The sequence below is a fragment of the Propithecus coquereli genome, unplaced genomic scaffold (assembly GCF_000956105.1).
Source record: "Propithecus coquereli isolate 6110/MARCELLA unplaced genomic scaffold, Pcoq_1.0 Scaffold123, whole genome shotgun sequence".
Lineage (NCBI taxonomy): Eukaryota > Metazoa > Chordata > Mammalia > Primates > Indriidae > Propithecus > Propithecus coquereli.
Genome location: NW_012136414.1, coordinates 4,380,975 through 4,401,013, shown reverse-complemented (window position 1 = coordinate 4,401,013; position 20,039 = coordinate 4,380,975). Strand labels below are relative to the sequence as shown.

General features: G+C 33.5%; 1 protein-coding gene across 1 annotated transcript in view; it reads right to left on the bottom strand.

Annotated features, from left to right (window-relative positions):
- MYCBP2 (MYC binding protein 2, E3 ubiquitin protein ligase) overlaps positions 1-20,039 on the bottom strand; it is a 279,976-nt gene that overhangs the window by 127,924 nt on the left and 132,013 nt on the right. The window contains exons 25-32 of the mRNA XM_012637759.1: positions 15,523-15,614; positions 13,365-13,499; positions 11,974-12,057; positions 10,686-10,782; positions 8,190-8,382; positions 7,443-7,717; positions 5,037-5,258; positions 570-761 (exon numbers count right to left, since the gene is read on the bottom strand). Coding sequence (XP_012493213.1) covers positions 570-761; positions 5,037-5,258; positions 7,443-7,717; positions 8,190-8,382; positions 10,686-10,782; positions 11,974-12,057; positions 13,365-13,499; positions 15,523-15,614 — 1,290 coding nt within the window. The remainder of the gene's footprint in view (positions 1-569; positions 762-5,036; positions 5,259-7,442; positions 7,718-8,189; positions 8,383-10,685; positions 10,783-11,973; positions 12,058-13,364; positions 13,500-15,522; positions 15,615-20,039) is intronic.

The window sequence follows — 20,039 nt, the reverse complement described above, 5'->3', positions numbered from 1 at the left end:
AGATTCAAAGAGCAAATCAGCAGCTGCACAAAATGGCTGCCAGTTTTATAACTAAAAAATGATAAAGCAAACAGAAAACAAAATAAATTTTTAAAAAATTAAAAATTTTCTGATAAGTGCTTCAGTGGCCTCCTAGGCCACAGTCAAAGCAGAGCCAAGATGTGAACCTCTTTACCTTCCCACACCATGGGATCATTATTAGTAGCCTGACTTTACCAATATTACTCATCATCCAGCAATGAGAACTATGTTTGCTTTCGCTGGGGCATGGTGGTGGGGCTGTATAATGGGGCAGATGAGAAACAAGTCTAAGAGGAAAACATGTACTTTATATCACTGTGAAATTCTGGCACACTGGTCAGGGAGAGGAAGCAAATCAGAGCAGATGAGAGGTATAAGGAGAGGAAAAAAAAAAAGTTCAGTTTGAAGAAATTTTATTTTTAAAGAATACAGTGGGATTGCTGATCCATTTTGAAATTAATTTCTACTAAGCCAAAATATGTATTAAAAAACTATGTGGAAATTTTAAACATGTGTTTATTATCCAATCTCAAAATATAACTTATTACCTCAGATCCCAGGGCTGATGCTGTCAGTTCACTGACAATACTGGCCAGTAATCCACAGGTGTTAGAGACTAGGTGGGAGGAGAAGAGTTCATTTTCTCTCCTCAGGCTGTTCCTGACTGGCAGCACTACAATAACCAGCATTTTCTCCAGAACTTCACGGAAGCTTGTCATCCCTGAGATATTCTCTTCACTCTATAATACAAGAGAAGAAAAAGTTCTAAGGTATTGATTTATTTTCCTTCACATTAGTACTCAGTCGAAAAACCTTGTCTCTCTACCTGATACCCTTGAACTTCAGACTTGAATCAGAATCTATTTCTGCAAATCTCTCCAGTTGTATGTGGAGTCACCATATCGACTTTTTACCTAGAAGTTACTTTCTGAATTATTAGTTTCTGTGTATCAAAGTACCACACATTTACAACATTTGTTTTTATTAGCTTTGATTCATGTTCACACATTCTCTTTTTTTAAGTCACAATCCTATGTGATAGACAGAAAACTATTCTTCCCATTTAAAAAGCTTTTTCTATAGGAAAAGATTCTAATCTAAGATAATTATTTCTAGTATATTTAGAAGTCAAGCAACTCTAAATAGTCTGTGCAGATCAATTTTCTAACAAAATTATTTTTCTATATGCATGTGATTGCTATACAGTTTACAATTTCTACTATATCTGATTTCCTAATTGGAGATCAGAAAATTTCAACCCCTATCAATGGAAAAATTTCAAGAAAAGAAATCATAGAGTCCCATTAAAGACTCAAGGTAAAATACATGTTTTCCAGGAAAAAAATGGGAAAAGATGATTGATTTAGCCAATATGCAATCCAGCATGAAAATGATTTATCTCCTCTACCATCCTCTATGTCTTTCAGCTTACTGTAGACAGAGAGCAAAATATTATACATTCAATTTCATCAGGAGGCCATTGTGACCAATGCGCCTTCAGTTTTACTGTGTACCAGAAAATCAAACAATTTGTGATCTAGTTCCAGTTTTTTCATAGTGTCTCAACTTCATCTGTGAAATCAGGGGAACTATTGGCTATGATTCAGTTATTAACACCACCTGTTACTCCTTGAGAAAGCAAGTTCTTCCACAATATTTACATTCCACATTACTTTACAAGCTACAATAGATGTAATAGATTCAATAGATTTCATAAAATCCTAAAATCTCAGGGTAGACAGGGGCCTTAAAGTTAAATCGCTCTCTTCTCAAGATAAATCGAATAAGTAAATGAGTATACTTTCAATCCATTTGGAAATTAAGTAACTTTTCAGTTAAAATTATCATGAGTAGTATTACAAAAATCACTCTCAACTTTTTTCCTAACGTACAATCTTAGGCTGAAACAAAAAACTACTTAGAGATAATCTTTCATTTGTAAGTTATTTCTATTATTTAAATAAGACTACTATAATATCTTGGTTAATTTCTTACATAATTAGTTTTGCTGGATTTAAAATAATTGATTATTGATTTTGTTAAAATTCTACTTCTTTTATCCCTTACATCTTTTCATTCTCTAGAAACTTTACTTTCTGAAACATCTTAAGAAAGTTAGCTTTTAATAAAACTCAATCGCCAATTGTACTCCAGAATCAAGAATCTTGTGGGACTTCATTTGGAAAGCAGGAATGGTAGAGCGTATTTATTTATTTATGCCTACTTAATTTCTATTTAGTAACTATCAATACTAATATAGGAAGCTTCCCATATAATATAGAGATGAAAGATTGTCAATATGCTTTTGTTGGAGGACAAAAAAAAATTTAATATGTCACCAGCCACTAACACTTTTTAAAAAGGTACTGTTATTCACCAGTGGTGGGAAATGCAAGCTGATATTAGCTTTCTAAATGGCATTTTGGCAATTTGTAACAAACCCTTAACATACTTTCCTTTGACTTAAGAATTTTTCTATCCCTGAAGATTTATACTGGGGAAACCATTGTGAATATGCATGAAAATTTAGTCAATGATATTTTCAGTAGCATTGTTTAAAATACTGAAATATTGTGAATAATCTAAATATATATATACATATAAAGGATTGATTAAATAGATTATGCTACCCTGAAATGGTAGAATGTTATAATATCCATTAAAAAGAGGATGGGAGAATATATACTAACCAGAACATGTCTTCATAGACTATTATTAATATAGACACATAAATATGCAATTATTAATTATTGAGACTCACTAAATTAGTATTCCTCTAAAAATGTTTTTAAAATTTAAAAAATTTTTTTATATTTTTTAAAAAAACACTATTACACTAAAAGAAATTCCAAAAGAAAAACACCAGATTACCTATAACTTTATTACTCATGCATTATTTTCATTTCTCAGTATTCTCCTCCAATCGATAGCTAGCCTTTTGCATACATATTTTACAGTTATTATACACACACACACACACACACACACTTCTCGTTCTGATTTTAAAATTTTAAAACATTTCCATGATACTATATGTAAATATATTTATTGAAAGGCTGAATCACAGTCTATCAAGTTGATATACTCAAATTCAGCTGTTTCACTTAATGATGAACATTTAAGGCTCTAATTAAGGTTTCTAATGTTCTTTTAATAAAATAAACATACAGCTTTAGTCTCCCAAATATTCCCTTAAATAGTTTCCTGTGAAAATAATGATAGCACATAATTGTCAACTGACAATTTATCTTGTAAAGATATCTGCTAGTTTGTAGACCGCTAATTCAAGGGCTGTATTTAGTTTTCTCACTCCCGTCTCAAACAATACCTAATTAAAATCCCGGTAAATAGGAGGTAACACAATAAATACTTGCAAAAGATTTAAAGAAAATTATTATTTAGACTAATTATATGCTGCTATGAATAACCTACAAGTTTTTTTCCTCACAGTCTCACCAACATAGGAATTTATAAGAAAAAATTTTTTCCTAATTTTTTAGAAATAAATTGATACCTCAATATTACTTTTATTCATACTTAATTAATAGTAAGGCTGAGATTTTTCTCATGCTGGCTTATTCTACTAGATTTATCTTTAGTATTTCTTCATTAGGATCTTGCAAAGATATTAACTGTCTGCAAATTTTCTTCCCATTTTGCTATTACTCTTTTTTGTTTCTGTATGTTACTCAAATTTTCATAATTTTTCTGTTGCTTTAGCCAACAGAAAATTGTTATTGTGCAATACTTAGGGTAACTACTCTATTTTTCTAGTCATCAACTTGGTAATTATTAATATGGATAGTTTCATATGTGTCCTTAAGTTAATTTTTCTCTGTAGTGCTATTTAATAAACGAGAAGCAGTTATTAAAGAACGTTTCCTATGCTTATTATTTTACAGTGCCCATTTTAACATACCAAAACGTTTTTGAGAAGATATTTTAAAAATTCTTTATTTCCTATCATTCTACCTCAGAAATCTGAAATACCATATTAGAATATAAAAAAGATTGCTTATGATATCTGCAACTTACTTTCAAATCGTTCAGCAAAAAACAAACATATATTCACTGCATAACGTTCAGATTTTTTAAAGGTAATTATTCAAAATAAAACATTACAGAAAAAACGCTGCTCATTTTATAAGTAAATATGAGAATTAAAAAAAAATTTTAGCCCTTCTTATGAAACAGATGTTTATCATTTGGTAAATATATTTATCAATATAGGAAAATAAGTGCTGTGATGTTATGATATGTACATACATATATATAGGTTTTCCTCCATAGTTGCTGGCTGACTCCCATAGCCCTTGTTAGTCTTTTGTTATAATGTTGGGTGTGTTAGACCTCGGGAAACAATATCTCTGACCTTCACCCGCCTCAAGGCAGGACTCTACTCTTCCCCCACCTTTCTGATCATGGGTCATAAGACCCTCATTCTACCAGCCTGAGCAAGAGCTAGACACCAACTCTACTAAAAATAGGAAAAATTAGCTGGGCATGGTGGCACGCGCTTGTAATTCCAGCTACTCGGGAGGCTGAGGTGGGAGGACTGCTTGAACCCAGGAGTCTGAGGTTGCAGCGAGTTATACTGATGACACTGCACTCTACCTGGGGTGACAGAGCGAGACTCTATTTACAAAAAAAAAAAAAAGACCTTATTCCAGAGATGGTCCCAACCCACAAGAGGCCTGGACTTGTGACTGCCATCTGAAAGAGGGGGCAGTTTTGGGGACTGAACCCTCACCCTGTGGATCTGATGCCATCTCTAGGTAGACAGCGTCAGAATTGAATTAGAGAACACCCAGGTGATGTCTGTTGCTTGGTGTACGGGAAAAATACCCCCACACATTTGATCACAGAAATCATCCGTGTTGATGACTGTTGCAGTGTGTGAGTAGAGGGAAAAATATGGTTTTGGGAGTTTTTCCTGAAACAAATGCCAAGCTAAACAGGTCTCCAGTTACAGTTTTATTGCCTCATTATAAAAGAGATTTCAGAAAAAGACCTACCTGGCTGAGTTTTTCCATATGTGCCACCAAAAGAGGGAAACGATGAACTAGTGTTGAGTCATTCTCTGTGCTAACTTGTTTAACAATTGATCGCAGGAGTACTTCTCCATCATACGCAATAGGGAAGATGGAAGTCAGCTTAACAGAAGTATGGCACAGAGCTGACATAACAGCTGCAAGGAGTCGGCTACTCGATGTCTTGAAATTTGCTTCTTGGATATCCTTTGAAAGACAAAAATATGCCCCCCCCCAAAAAAAATACTGCATCAGTATAATCCAAGTTTCTGAATTATAGACAAGCTGTTAAACCAAAATTTTCTGTCACTCAGTCATTTAAATTGCCTTGTTACAGAATAATATCAATACTCTATAACACAATTGTTTAAATTACTATTCCATGAAAATAAAAAATTAGGCAGAGTCAAGAAAAATCAGCCCCTTATGCTCTAGTAAATGAGTTTACATATTTACATATCCTCCCAATCACAGTCCTCTCTGGCACTGTTTCAAAGTAAGATGACAGAAAGGCCCCATTTAGAATAAGTCTAACGTATTTTCAGTAAGTACTGAAACTATTTTTCTCAAATAATGATACAAATTATAAATCTGCACTACTATAAATCACATTTCACTAAGGTCACAAAATTATGTCATCACATTCCATAGTGTATCCAGAAAAATTAGAAGTATACTTATAAAATTTTATAATAAAGTATTAAAAACTTATCAACATGAGACACCCTAATTCACAAAAATTGTGTCATATTTCTTAGTTCATCAAATAATTGTGTTACGAAGTCAAGCACAAAAGCATAGCATCATTCCATATGATAAAGTAACTTGTGTTAAACCTAGCCTGTTTAGTAGTAAAGGAGGAAAACAACCATTTCAGACTGGAAAGGTTGACAGTGAGAGAGTAGTTAATTTTTATACGATTTCAGGCGATAATCTTGCCCCTGGAAATTGAGTGGTAAAATACACTACCCTGCTACATGCATCCAAAGTTGCTGGGGATGCCCTGGTGATGAGTGAATTTCGGGGGTGGAAGGTAGTTTGGACTTCCAGTACAATGTTGAATAGAAGCAGGGAGAGCAGATATCTTGTCCCTTGTTTACAAACTTAGGGGAACATTCAGTCATATTTCATTATTAAGTAGGATGTTATTTATAGCTATGGATTTTTGTAGGTATCATCAGATTGAGGAAGTTTCCTTATATCCCAGAGTTTGCTGGGAAATTTTCATCATTTATTAACTGCTAATTTTGTCAAAAGTTTTCTCTGTAGCTATTGAGAGGATCGTATGATTTGCCTTCTTTATTCAGTAAATATGATGAATTACATTGATTTTCAAATGTTGAACTAACCTAGTATTTCTAAGATAAATCCCACTGGGTCATTATATATTATTTATATTGTTGGATTTGATTTGATAAGATTTTCCAAAACTTCTGTTTCTGAGTGCTATTCATCTGTAATTTTTTCTTGTAACGTCTTTGTTAGGTATTGGTATGAGGATAAGGCTAACCTCATGAAATTGCTGGGAAGTGTCACCTCACATATTTTCCAAAAAAAATTATAAAAGATTAATATTATTTCTTAAATGTTTAAAAGAATTTGTAAATGATAATATCGGGGCCTGGAATTTTGTGGGAAACAGGGTTTGAGATAGGGTCCCACTCTGTTACCTAGGCTGGAGTGCAGTGGCATCATCATAGCTCACTGCAACCTCAAACTCCTGGGCTCAAGTGAGTCTCCTGCCTCAGCCTCTGGAGTAGCTGGGACTATAAGCATTCACCACCACAATGGGCTAGGTTTTCTATTTTTTGTAGAGATGGGTCTCACTATGTTGCCCTGTCTGGTCTAAAACTCCTGGCCTCAAGTGATCCTTCCACCTGGGTCTCCCAAAATGCTAGGACAACAGGCGCTAACCACCACACCCACCCACCCTCTGGTGTTTTAACCTGGTGATTTGGTGTATACACATTTATGAAGGTTATAGTTTCCACAGGAATGAATGCATGGTGCTAACATGCTCATTCGCTCAGCTCTCTCTCCTTCCCACTGTTGCAGATAAGGTGAGGGAGGGGTGGCAGGGGTGCCGTCCTTGCTCTCACATACTCACTACTGTTCTTGCCCTCTCTCACACATTCACTCACTCAGAGATTCAAAGAGCAAATCAGCAGCTGCACAAAATGGCTGCCAGTTTTATAACTAAAAAATGATAAAGCAAACAGAAAACAAAATAAATTTTTAAACCTTGATGATGTAATAAGTCCCATATACCAAATGATTTCCTAATTTATCATTTATAAATGCTAAAAAGATAGGGCAAATATAATTCATTTTCTTGAAGAACATTATGCAACATATCAGGTTTTCAACTAACATTTTACAAACTAAAATTACCTGATCCAAACAATTCAGCAGATCGCAAAGGCACGCCCACTGTAAGGCAGGAGTTGGGTAGAAAGAATGAAAACAGGCAGTGAAAGTATTGTGACACTCCTGAAGGACAGCTTCTAGGAGACTCAATGGTTGACTGAGATATCCTTGAGGATCATTATCCAACTTCACCATGCAGTGATCAACTCCTTCTGATAAAATTTTTCTTAACAAAGTTCTAGTTTTTCCAATACACTCTGCTAATTTGCTAGTTTCTTCTACAACTGCTTTTCCTGTAGCTTTGACGAAAAAAAGCAGATTGCTAATTAAAGTAAAATACTAAATATGTATGAAAACATATAATTCAATAATTTCCTATATAGCTAAAAATCACAAGTACTTACAACCTAGAAATGAAACAACTTAAAGATTAAATACAGGCCAAAATTATTACTTTTTTAAACCTAAATGGAAAAACCCTGGTTTTAGCATTTAAGTTCAAATCACTTGCTCAAAATATTTCTATTTGATAGAGTTTGTTTAAAATAACACTTTACTAGAGTATTTAATTTTAGCCTATTATGTCTTTTTGTTATCAGAATGACATATAATCTACTTTATTCTTTATAAGCAAATACACAAGCTTCATAGCAAGATGACTTTCTCCTCTCATTTTAGAAACACCTTAGAGGTAGCTCTTTTCTATCTCTACATAAGTCTTTTCAATGTCTTAAATGTTTTCTCGCTAGTCATTTAAAAAATGCATCATACCTGACACTGGGTAAATTTCACAGGTATAGACCCGCAATAACCTCAGACAACAGGTACCCACAAAGCGCAGTCTCTCTAAATCTAGAAGGGTAGCTGTGAACTGGAATCCTTTTAATCCTCTAAGTTCTTCAACTCCTAAGACTAAGGTGGTCCAGCTCCAGTGAAGAATGCTCAACAATGACTCAAAACATTCCTAATCCAGAATATGAAAAAACAGATAGCAATTAGTTCAAATGATACCATAAGTCAAATCGAATGGAAAGATAATGACATGCAACTTTGAAACTTTTATCCTGAACTTCTTTACTGAGCTGTGGTAGCCCAAATAGACGGCACTCTTATAGTTCATTTATTAAATTAGCATTAAGAGTATCTTTGAAGTTTGTTACAAAAAAGATAAAATGGTTAAGCATTTCTAAAAACAACATTTTTCAATATTTACCTATTTAAAAATATACTTTTAAGTTTCCCCCTACCAACCTATCTAGTTTATCATATAAATAAGGGGGAAAAAATGAAAAACACTTATAAATACATGTTTACTTAAAAAGAAAAACTCTATACAGTTACTAAAGTAAAAAGCGAGTGTTTTAGAATTAAATATCAGTGACAACATCAAATAATCTATTTCATGTCTATGTATTAAAATTTATAATACAAACTATAGCCAATTCTTGATAAATTAATAAAGATAAAAATTGACTGGAAAATATTTAAAAATTCTTATTTGGATTTTTAAAAATTCTAGAATATGAGTTTAGGGTAGTGGACTCTTCTTTGCAGTGCTAGCTGGTCTGCGGGTTTTATCAAACTTAACATGATGACTGATACTACATTAATCACAAATCAAAGCATGTATTCCTCCATCCCATTCCTACCAAATCCAAGACCTCTGGTGACAGTAATACCAGAAATGAGAGTTTATGGTATAACTTTTTAAAAGAAATGATTGCATAAGTTTCTTATATAAGATTACAGTAACCTAATGACCACAAAACAACTTAGATATAAACACAAAAGAGTTACCACACACAGAAAAAGGAGATCACTGAAAAAGACAAAACAGAGTCAAAGATCCTTAATTGGATCAAAGATCCTTATTTGGATGAAAAGATACCAAATTCATCTTGCATCTAAAAGGATGCAAAGATACTAAGGAGCCAAAGTTATTGTAGTCTCTTATTCAAAGCACACTCTCTGTAAACTGCCATGACTCTTTTGGGAGGTCAATTTGACAAGATATATTAAAATTTAAACAGGCACATTGCCAGTTGAAATACGTACATAAGTACATACCAAAGACATCCATGTGTATGGATGATCATGAAACAAAATGTAATATTAATAGTAAAAAAAATGAGAACCAAACTGGTTCTTTGATAGGAATAGGGTTGAATAAATTAGCATAAAACCGTGTATGCAAACAGAAAGGATTGAGAATGAGCCAAATGTATTGGTGGGGAAAGATGTCCATGGCGTATATTATGAAATCAAAAGAAAAATAAGATGAAGACTGTAAGTATCATTAAAAAACCAAGAATGTTATAAAACACTGTATATATAATACATACTAAGTTTATTTGCATATAAAAATGGTCTGAAAGGATATGTACAAAAATGTAAATATTAGTAGTGGGTATATATCTTGATAACAGGGGAATCTTTAATGAACTTTTAGTACAGTTTTATCCCTGCTCTATCCCATTCCTACCAGAAACATGTATTAACTTTGTGGTTTTAAAAAATAAATTTAACACTTATAAAAAAAAATTCTTCCTATGTATTTTACCAACATAAGAGACTACTAGCTACATTAACAAATCACATTCATATAGGGCTTTACAGTTCAAAAATAATTTTATACCTCTTATCTCTTTTATATCTCTTATCTTAGAAATTCATAATACTGCTATGAAAAAATTTATTTAGATAACTTGCATAAGAATCCTCCATTAATGAATGAAAGAGCAAGAACCCAGACTTTACTGAGCAGACATACTAAGATCTTTCACTTACATCATGTTGACTTTCCATTCAGCACTGCTAACCCCAAAAGCATCCTGCAGCTTTAAATATAGAATGGGGATGACAAGTGGTTCCACAAAGTTCCTAGTTACATATGCAACTCTTCTACTTAGTATTCTCAAGTATTAAAGTAATACTTATGGGGCCAGCACTATCCTTAACTCTTCCTTCACTTTCTAATCCCTTCAACATATGCATTCATATATGTCTTATTAGAAAAGCCACCACTTATTTCAGAAACAGCAAGGCCAATTCATCTGGGCATGTTATTAATACAATCATAGGCAACATCTCCATTGTTCCATTATTTAAAATATGTATTACCTTTGGCCTAGAATATAAATGCTAATATAAAACCAAATCTGAGTTTATAAAGCTATGCTGAGATAAACTTAGAACAACTAAAACTCTAAACATCGAAATGAAACTGAGCACTGAATAGAAAAGCTGAAATTTATAAAAATGGCTTACCACTGAGACAGTTCTTGCAAAAGATCTCTTTAAAATGTGTACAGGTTCACTAGTTTGCTGTTTGCCTTTTGAAGCGCTTCCATCACTGGTTGGAAGTCTGAAGGTAGAAGACACACACAAAGTTATGTTGGATCCAATGACATTTTTCTTTTTAAAATATGCATTTCTGTAATAGCAAAATAAATTATACATTTAAAGTTTTTCACCAGGTAAAATGCCAATATGGAGCTTCTGAAACATTTTTTTAATGCTGAACAAATTTTTAGAATGTGAGCACTTCCTTTAAATCCCACTTCTGTTAAGACTAAGTAGTAGAGGCTTTCTCCTCTTACTAGATACAGAACATATACAACTTACGCTCTCTAGTAATGCTATTATTAAATGATGCTACTATTGACAAGTTATTCAACCAGTAGTACCAGGAGTAGTCTAATGCAACTTACGTTCATAAATCTACATATTATAGACAATAACAGATTGCATATTGCATAAAAAAACAAAAATCCCTTCTTAGGAAAAATGAGGTTTATAACATCTAGGTTCATTAAGTGATTACTAGAAAGGAAGATATGGGAGATAGAAAATCATTGTTCTAGGGGCAGGTATTTCCTTTTTTACTACCTAAAGTAAGAATGACAACACTTATTTAGTAAGGGTTTATCTCCATTTGAATTTTTATTCTAAAACTATTGCAGTAGTCTAGAAATAGGCACAGACATAGGTATATGCCTCCCTACATGTCTGAATTTCTGTGAAGTAATTTAAAATTCTTAAATAATGTTAAAAGTATAATAAATATCATCATATGAGCAAGTTATTACTTGATATTTCAAATAAAGGTAGAAATTTATCAACAGCAAGGCATTTTCCAATTCATTCCATCCCAAGATGAATAAAAAATATAAAACTATAGTATATCTTACATTTAAAGATGCCACCCCCATAATTTCATCTTTCTAAGACAAATTTTATTAGTTTATACCATTCTGAAATTGGTAAGGAAATAGATCAAAATAACAAGTAATTAAAATATTGTTATTGACATACTACAGATAATCTGAGTCATTAGGCAAAGTTTAAAATTAAGCCTGATGTAGAAAATGTTTAAAAATATACAAAACATCAACTAAATTAAATGTTTTTGTTAAATATAGTTATATTTCTATCAGTATAATTTGCTGAATGCTTCAAATAATTTCTCCCTATTATGCTGTATATTTTGTAATGATTCTACCTCATTATAGCAAAAGAATAAACCATATTAATTCACTATAAATATTCTAAATACCTGTATAATAATTGAGGTATCTGACCAGCATTAACATCTGTACCATTATTTGATTTCTTTGAACTCTTAAACTGGAAAACAACCCTAAGAAGAGAAAAAATAAAAATGATACCAAGGACAACATAATCCAAGATTCATTAAAGGAAATAAGGAATCTAACAATCATGTTTTTAAATCTTACGTTAATGAAAATGATTCATTCTTTAAAGAAAAAAAGAAAAGCAAAAAGGTACTGCCCTGATTTTAGTTCTATCTCTGAATGGCTTAGTCAGTAAAATGAAGAAACTGAATTTGATCAGGACTGCTCAGTGAGCAGCTAGTTGTCCCACCCTCCCAGCCCTCCAGCTCCAGTTTTAACCACAGTAGTAAACTTTTAACAAAAGATTTCCACTTTCGAACAGTAAAAAATCTATTTGACTAGATGTGTCAAAGTGCCATGCTATTCCAAGTTTGAATGAACTGCATATGAAAATCATACGATTCAGGGTCAAAGCACACTCCTCAGTTTTAGTATATAATCTTAGAGTAAATTGAAAGGGATACATACAACAGATTTAATTTTTCTACAGTAATCTCCTTGAATATTTAGCAACATGCAATTCACCTCATAAATCAGTCTGTTCCTTTTTTGGTCAGCTTGTTACAAACTGAACTAAACTGAAATATACTATTATATAACTTCTACCCAATTCAAAAAGTTTATGCTCAAGAGTAATAAAGAATAACTTAAATTCCACTACAAATGATAGTCCTTTCAAATACATAAATCAGAATAGAGCATAAAGAATGCTGGATTTAGAATCAACACATTCCAGGTCCAGATTTCATTCTGCCATGTAGTAACCATGACTCTAAGCAAATCATTTCACCTTACGTCTCTAGTTCTTTGAGTATAAAATGGAGCTTTAACTGCTTCACAAAGTTACTATTTTATAAACCGAAGAGCACTCTATATAGAAAATTTATTTTTAATCAAATTTTCCCTACATTTTCATCTCATATCACTGAAGCTTTACAACTTATAAATAGTTTTCATGTGTACTGTCAAATTTAACAGCAAGTAATTACTTCTTTTTTATGGTTCCAAACTCCTCACTATCCTTTCACCTTCCTCCATATAATTTCTAACTTGATAATAAAGTTTTTATAAAATTTAATACCCAGAAATACATACAAATGCCATCTGACAAGAGCATAGTAGTCTTATTATCTCCCCGTTCTGTCTAGACCTTAATTAGGCACGAGTTCACATGAATTTAATTTTTAGCAGTTATATCATGTTCTAATCTTACTAAGCTTTTTATCGTACTAAACGTCTTTTGAGCTTTCAAAACAATATTCCACTAACAAAAATGAGAGTTGTTTAAGTAATACCTCAACGTTTCACTTACCCATCATCTGTGGTAATAGATGCTTGTCCATGAGACCCACAGTCACTGCTGGGTCCTGACACTCGGGCCCATGCTACATACCACCATCCAGCTTGCAGGAGAACAGGCTCATCAAACATCATTGCATATTTTTCTCTGAGAAAAATTAGTGAGTCATAGATAATGCCTTTGTATTTCCCTGTTATACACATTTATTTTTTAAAAATCCCTTACAAACACAAACATGAAATTAATTGTATTAATTATAAGATTCTTGTGAAACAACATCAAAAGCCCTCTCTTTGAAAAAGTCTGGACAAGAACACAAATAAGTTATTTGTTCTATGGTGATAGAATATACTTCTACCCCCTCTTCTTGAATTCTGTAACATGTTTAAATGTTGTAAAACTTTCATATAAAAATAAGAAAATGTTTTAAATCAATGTAAAAAATATGCAAATTTTGTGGGAAACAAAGATAGGAAGTTCAGTTTTAAAGTTCATTTATTCAGTTAAAGTGTTTTGAGAGGCAGCATGTTAAGGAAACAGCTTTGGAGTCAGGAGGCCTGGGTTCAAGGTCCAGCTTTGTGACTTGCTAGCTGGTGACCTTGGGCAAGTTACTATACTCTCTCTGTATCTCAGTTTTGTCATCTGAAAACTGGGATGAAAATTAATGTCTAGCTCATAGAGTTGTTCCAAGGACTGAGTTAATTCGGGTAAAGTGTTTGGAGCCTGTCACACATTAACTACACAAAAAATGCTTATTAATTTAGGGAGTGAGAAAAGACATGTATAAAGAGGGCATCTGCTGAAGGATACGAGTGAGTTACAAAGTTCTAGGTAACAGAGTGGAAGAAATGTGTATCGGCTGTAGCTGGAATTGAAGGAAGAACAAAGGACATTTCAGGAAGGGGGAAAATGTCATGAAGGGAAGAGTAGAGGTATGAAAGTACAAAAAAGGGTCAGGAAATGGCAAGGTGTCCTGTTTCATTACTGCTTAAAACAGCTATAGAAGAGTATTAGGGAGAAAGTCAAAAAAGATGCTGTGATAGATTATGGAAGTCTTTTAATGCTCCTAATGCTTTAGGAGTCTGGGCTTTGTTAGTAGGCAACTAAAGAAAATCTAGATGATTCTCTATAAATGAAACCATATTCCATATTTTTGACTCATAATCACACACTCAAAATGGTAAATGGCAATGGCATCTTAGGGCTTTGCTGAAAATTCATTAACTAATTAATTAACTTTCCTGAAATTTTCCTTAATGTTTATTTGTGTAAAAGATTAAAGATTATTGAAAAATATCTTGTGATACTGGCCAATGCTTAAAGTGAAGAAACAGTAAACATTTTCTTTAGATTTACTCTTTTGTTCTTAAAAGTATATATCTGATACAAGCAAAGTCAATATCTTACTACCACCCTTATTTCAGAAAATAGACATTTTCACTAGCAAAAGCCTACACACATTCCACAAGATTTTCCTAACACAGTTACTGTTGGGAAGTATAGTGTATTATTATTATTACGAAGCTCAGTTTATATTTTTTTCTCATCATAACATTCCCTGATTCAAATCAGGGAATCTTGATGATAGCACAATGTTGAGATAATTGTTAAGATTACAGAGAGGAATGATAAAATCTAAGTCTCCTCTTACTTAATGAACCTTCATAAATAAACATACTGATTCGGGTAAATTCCCAAGAAGTTTCAGAAAAGATGGTCACCTCCCAAAGTGTGTTATTATCAAGCATATACTACTGGTGTGATATTAGAGTACACAAGTGATCTGATTTATGGCCCAGTATGACTACTTGACACTAATTATTTATTACTTGTAATGCTACAGTGAATAAATAATTCTATCAATCAATAACAGTAGCATACTTGGTGTTCTCTAAGAGATGCATGAAAATAAAACTGTGCAAAATATGTGTACATTTCCATTTTTATCTTAAATGTTGAAACATTCAAATTATCTTGTGAAATAAAATTATGAAGGATACTATTAGTTTTAATGCAGCATTGTTAAAAGCGATACTTAATATATAATTTAATTTCTCAAGAATCTGATATTCAGAGCAGATCATTTAAAACTTCCTTAAGTTACATTTGTTCACTTATAATAAATCGTAAGTATGTAAGGATTACACTGAATAATGACCATATCATTTACCTAGCAGCACAGTCATAAGCCAACACATCAGTCTCGGCAAGAAGGTCCCCATCAGTTTCATGATCTCCTCCATCAGGACCTAACTCAAACAACTAGGAAAAAGAGAAGAACATATTTTTTCCCATCATTCAATTACGGAAATCTGCTGAATAATGTGTTTATACTTTTGTTAGTGTCCAATATATGTTGGACTATACTGAATGTAAAAAATCAGAGTACCTGCTTTTTAAAACATTAAGTGAGATATACAAACATATACATTTAAATTAAGAAACATATATTAATTCAATTTTTATGGTCTATATTAGTCTGTTTTCCTAATTTATGTATTTATCTATTTATATCAAACGCTCTAAATGGCTCTATACAAGAAGGTTCGTACCTGATATAAATATCTGAAGGAGGTGAGAGAACTGAACCGGAACATTTTACCTAAGAGAGTTCCTAAATGAGGTAGAATCTTGCTTTACCACTTAACTAGCTGTGAGATACTGGGATCCAGTTACTGCATTCCCAAAAAGGGGTTGGATACTAACAGTTCCTACTTCATAGTACTTGTGAAATTAAATAATACTTGTAGAATACATAGAAAAATACCCAGCAAAATAAGGCAGAACATATTAGCTATATATAGAGAGAGGAAAACAGAAGATAAGGATCCTTAAAAATAACAGCTCAAAGTAATAATAGTTCAAATAATAGCTCAAAGTAACAAGGCTGAAAAAAGGACAGATAAAGAGCGTGAAAAAACATGTTTTTACCCTCTGGATAAGGAAAAGACAAGATGTCAAGTAGGAAAAGGTTATGATATTAAGTGAAAATAAAGAATTATGAGGAAGAGGTCTTTTTAAAAAATGGACTAATATGTGTTTTAAAAAACACCCTTTTTTCTCTGGAGAACTATAGCAGGTTGATAGCAAGAGAGGCAGATAAAACATTAAAATGCATTAAAATTTACTGGACAGGTACTGTACTAGATGTCTAAATTTTTCAGTTATGTGCTAATGACTTGGAAATCTGTTTCCAGTCCAGATCTTATCTTATGTTCAACAGCCACTGGATCCCCTCAGGCCACTTGGTCTCACTAGTTCTAAACCGATTTATCTCTCCTTCTTCCTGCCTTCCCTCTTCTGATTAATGGCACTTTCATTCTCCTAGTAACTCAGATAAAAAAAGTCCGAAATCAGCCTTTTGCCATATTTCTTTGCCATCACTATATCTACTCTATTGCTGGTACCAAAGCTTGTCAATTCAACCATATTCCCTATTGCTGGCTGGAATACTTTAATAATGACTAGTTTTATCTCTCTCTAATAACCCGTATTCCACAAAGTTGAGGGTTTTTGCTTTTGTTTCATGACCCTTAGTACTCTTATAAAAATGAACATCTGATCAGAATACTTTCTTTACTAGAGTTATTTACTGGTTTCTCAACTCCTTCTCCTTAGCATGATATAAAGGTCCTTAATGATTTGCTCCTAACCTGAGTCCCCTGTTTATATTCAGCAAACACATTTGAATATACACTGTGTGCCAGGCACAGTTCTAGGAACTAGTCATACAAGGATAAATAATACAAACAAAAAATGGAGGCTACTGGGAATAAGTTAGTAGTAGGGAATAGAATTTACAGTTTTAAACAGGCTCACTAGGGAGTGAAGACCTCAAGGTGATGAAGAAGTAAGCTGTGCAGGTGTTGAAGTGAAAGAGCTGTAGACAGAAGGAACAGCAAGTGCAAAGGTCTTGAGGCTTGACTATGCCCACATGTTTGAGAAACAAAAGGCAGGCCAGTGTGACTGGATTAGAGTGAAGATACTAGTATAATAAAAGGTCAGAGAGGCAATGACAGTCAGTTCTGATGGGTTTTTGTAGTCCTTATAAGGCCTTTGGCTTTTATTCTAATATAGGAAAACACTACAGGATGCTGAAAAGTGTGACATACTCTGTTGTACATTTTAAGAGAATCACTCTGCTGCATTAAGAATAGACTGAATGGGGTGAGGACAGAAGCAGGATACTGATTGGGAAGCTACTTTAATAATCCAGGTGAGAATGGCTTTGGCATGGAACAACTTGGCACCAGTGGCAGCTTTTAAAAGTGGTTAGATTCTGATTTACTTTGAAAATGGAGCCAATAACATGTTGCTGAAGTGGATGTGGAGCATAAAAAAGAAAGAGAAGTCAAGGTTGACTCCAAGATTTACGGCCTGAGTACCTGGAAGAATGAAGTTAATTAACATCATTATGAGTCAGTTAACTGGGATGGAGAAGAACATTGAGATAGCAGGTTTAGTGAGATTCATCAGAAGTATGGTTTTGAACCTGTTACCTGCAAAATGCCTATTACACATTCAAGTGGAGACATAGAGTATATACAACTTTACAGGTCAGAGGAGAGGTCTATAGGTATAGAAGTCATCAGAGAAAATGCATTTAAAGCCATGAGGGTGGATCACTATGGCATTGAGTGTACTTTAAACAGATGTCCAAAAATGAGTTCTGGACTCTCTGAATTCAGAGGTCAGGAAGATGGAGGAACAACAAGCAGACTAAGAACAGTCAGTTGGACAGAAGGAAAATGAAGTGTGGTATCCTTGCAGCCAAGCGAAGAAAGTATTTCAAAGGAGCTCAACTGGATTAAATTCAGCTAACTGGTTAAAGAAGAAGAGAAGTGAGACTTGACCACTAGATCTACCAATAAAAAAGTCACCAGTGTCCTTGACAAGAGAAATTTCAGTGGCTAGGGCAAAAACTTGATTGGAGTAGGTTCAAGAAGGAATGGGAAGAGAGAGCATGGATACAGGAAGTATATAAAGCTAAGAAAATGTACAGAGACCAGCTAGGTGGCTAGTCCAAGACAACTAGCTTTGCCTAGGGTAGTGATAGAAGAGTCACTTTTAGGGTGAGGAAGGAGATGAGGGGGGGCCTATCAAGAAAAATGTCTAGGTTTCTGGCTTATGTAACATGCATATGGTGGGTAGTACTATTTATGAGAAAGGGATCACTGGAAGAGAGCCAGGTCTTGAGGGAAGAGGATGAATTCAGTTGAGACATTAATATAATGACTGACAACTAACAGGCCCTTAAAACATTTATGTGGAAATGCGTCCAAGAAGTCTGAGCTGGAGATATAAACTTGGACACCATGGAATACTGATGGCTGCTAAAACTTTGGGCTCAGAAGAGAATGCCCATGAAAAAATATAGAGTGAAGAAAGAGGGCCGAGGGCTGGGTCCAGAGGAACTCCAACATTCAGTGGCCAGGTGGAAGAGTTTGAACCTACAGAGACAGAAGAAATAACTAGAGGTGTGAAAACGAAACAAAACAAAAAAACAAAGAAGCTAAAAAGAATGTATACCTTAGAGAGGTGAATGGAGGAAAAGCTTGAAAAAGAAAAATAGGGCCAATATAAAATTAACATATGTAGAAGGCCTCTATAGTTCTATACCAAAATTCTTGAAGATAAGGTCTACTATGTTGTTCACTATTATTTTTTAAAAAAAACAAAAACCAAAAAAACCTCTCAGTGCCAGGAAAAAAAACATATCCTCCTGATGAGCTTATTTATTAGAGACTGTCAACTAGAACTACGTAACACATTGAGTTTGCTTCCCTATCTTGAGGATGAATCAAGACATCCTACAATAACCATTTCATTGCACTGAAACAAGCCAAAGACTAAAACCACTGTCTTTCTTATTATCAACATAAATGTGCTGCAGGTGTTCTTAGTCATTATTCTATCCCCACATGCCATATAACTATAGGAGCTTTCAATTTTTGCTTTATTCATTTTTATATTATCTGTATTTTTTAGCATACACATTCTAATTATAACCAGAAATAAGGAAGTATTTCTTAAAATTTGTCAGTTCTTGTTGGGCTTCCATGGGTGGCTGCCTCAGAAACCATCATAAGGGAGTTTTAGCATATTAATATCATTTTTAGATATCATTGAAAGAACTAAGAAAATACCTCCTGAACAGACTACATTTAACTCAGAATTTTTTGTGAAGCCTGCTATTGAAATTTAGGCACAAACTATAGTTTTCTCTTTTACTTTAAAAGCAAAATCAGATAATTTGAGAAGCAGAACATTGAAGCTATTAGTGAATTTTCAAAGAATGAGGATCTACTTTGCTTGGGGCTTGGAATAATTGCTGGCCCTTTTGGAGACGAATAGATGTGGTAAACATATGACAACTATTTTTAGTTCACCTTCGAGATGGACTCCATCCCCTAACACCATTTCTCACTTCATCCTTGGTTCCCACACCCGGGGTAATGATGATGGGCAATTTATATAGTATTTGGCACTAAAAATGCTAAAGACTTTTTAGCTATATCAAAATGTCCCTAAATAGTTGTGCCTCCTGTCATTAAAATGACTAAAGAAAGTAGCCACATAACAAGGGGTTGGTGTTTCTAGACCACTAGGAAGTTCAGCAGCACAAAGGACTGAGATACAGCCTGTTTTTAGTTTTAAATTATTGAAAAATTATTTTCTTTTTATTTC